This window comes from Galeopterus variegatus, unplaced genomic scaffold, assembly GCF_000696425.1.
Source record: "Galeopterus variegatus unplaced genomic scaffold, G_variegatus-3.0.2 Scaffold2855, whole genome shotgun sequence".
NCBI classification, from domain to species: Eukaryota; Metazoa; Chordata; class Mammalia; order Dermoptera; family Cynocephalidae; genus Galeopterus; species Galeopterus variegatus.
In genome coordinates this window covers 405,395-406,822 of record NW_007728966.1, presented here as the reverse complement: position 1 = coordinate 406,822, position 1,428 = coordinate 405,395, and the positions used below count along the sequence as shown (strand labels likewise).

Genomic DNA, 1,428 nt, shown 5'->3' with positions numbered 1-1,428 from the left:
GGAAAGGCCAGAGCCAGGTCTTACACACAGGTCACTCTGCCTCCAGAGGCAGGGGAGTTTACACAACATGCCAAGGTCTCCTGGTTGGGGCAGATTTGGAATTATGGAGAAAGGAAAGAGGTGTGTGCCAGCTGATACTGTGCACCTCTAGGTGCAGGGCCAGCTGGGTATCTGTGTCAGCCCATATCACATCACTGGCTCCCTGAAGCCAAATCTAGGGATGTTCTCCCACCTTCAGGCTTTTGCCACTCCAGAATCCAAGATGAGACCTGTTCTTTGTTCACTCATTCAATCAATATTCACTGAGCACTACCATGTGCCAGGCCCAGGGCTAGACCTTAGGAATACAGAAGTGATTAAAACACAGCCCCATGGCACTCCCAGGGGTTATAGTCTAATGGGGAAGACAGACAAGAAAACAAGACATTAGGTCACCATGCCCAGATATACTTGGTGCCATGGGAATGTGAAAATAAGTGTCACAAATTAACCTTGGAAGGATGAGGAAAAGCTCAGATAGGATTGCCTAAGTAAAAATAGGTTTGCTTCTGGCCTCTGTCTTCTGGTTCTGTGAAGGCTAAGCTTCACACTAGTTTTCACAGTCACCATCTGACCCTGTGCTGGTCTTGCCCATCTCCCACTAGTGCCTTGTTGCCAAAGCTCTGATTGATGTCCAGGCTGAGCACCTGCTCAGAGACTTACTTCAGAGGCATTCAAATAGGGCTTACGTTTTTGGAACTCCAGGATAGTGTAGAGGATGATGATGCCATCCAGAGCCTCCCGGCCAATCTCCTCATCAGGATCTCCAATGCGAAGGATGAGCCTCCCCAGCAGAAGCCCCAGTGCCGGGAACCCAGAGGACATCTGTTTGTGTCATAATCTTAGGGATAGAGTCTTATAGGTTCAATAATGCTATGCGGCAAATGGTGAACAGAGATGGATGGTCTGGCCCTGATAACAGAGCCCTCTGAGGACGGCAAGGGCCACCTGGGAATCCCTGAACAGATGCACAGGCTTCTTCAGAGCTGGGAGATTTTCCCTAAGAGTGTCCACCCCTCCCAGGGACCACTCACAAAGAAAGGCAGAGTCAGAAGTGTGTGGTTCAACACAGAGACATTGCTGTTCACAGCCCGAGCTCGCTCGTGGGCCTTCCCAGAATTCATCCAGGGCCCCAGGGGCTGTGGGGACAAGGGCAAGACTCAGAGCTACAGGTTGGGTTGCCAGCCCCTGTTGCCAGGTGGGCAGGCCAGCCTTCTTCAACCAGCAGGGAGCTTCCAGAATGGACTTAAAGTTTCCTTACCACAGTCCTCCTCCTCTTCTTGGGCCTTAGGGGGAGATGAGGTTCAGAAGCTGAGAATAGGACTGACAGACTAGAGGGAAGAAGGAGGTCAGTGAAGAGAGAGATAAAAGGTGGAGAGTCATGAAGAT

The 1,428-nt window shown here is 50.9% G+C and overlaps 1 protein-coding gene across 2 annotated transcripts in view; it reads right to left on the bottom strand.

The window, feature by feature from the left end:
- The window catches only part of MROH7 (maestro heat-like repeat family member 7), a 64,915-nt gene that overhangs the window by 32,454 nt on the left and 31,033 nt on the right, over positions 1-1,428 (bottom strand). For both annotated transcript variants that reach the window (XM_008583225.1, XM_008583224.1), the window contains exons 7-8: positions 1,074-1,178; positions 729-864 (exon numbers count right to left, since the gene is read on the bottom strand). In XM_008583225.1, the coding sequence (XP_008581447.1) occupies positions 729-864; positions 1,074-1,178 (241 nt within the window). The remainder of the gene's footprint in view (positions 1-728; positions 865-1,073; positions 1,179-1,428) is intronic.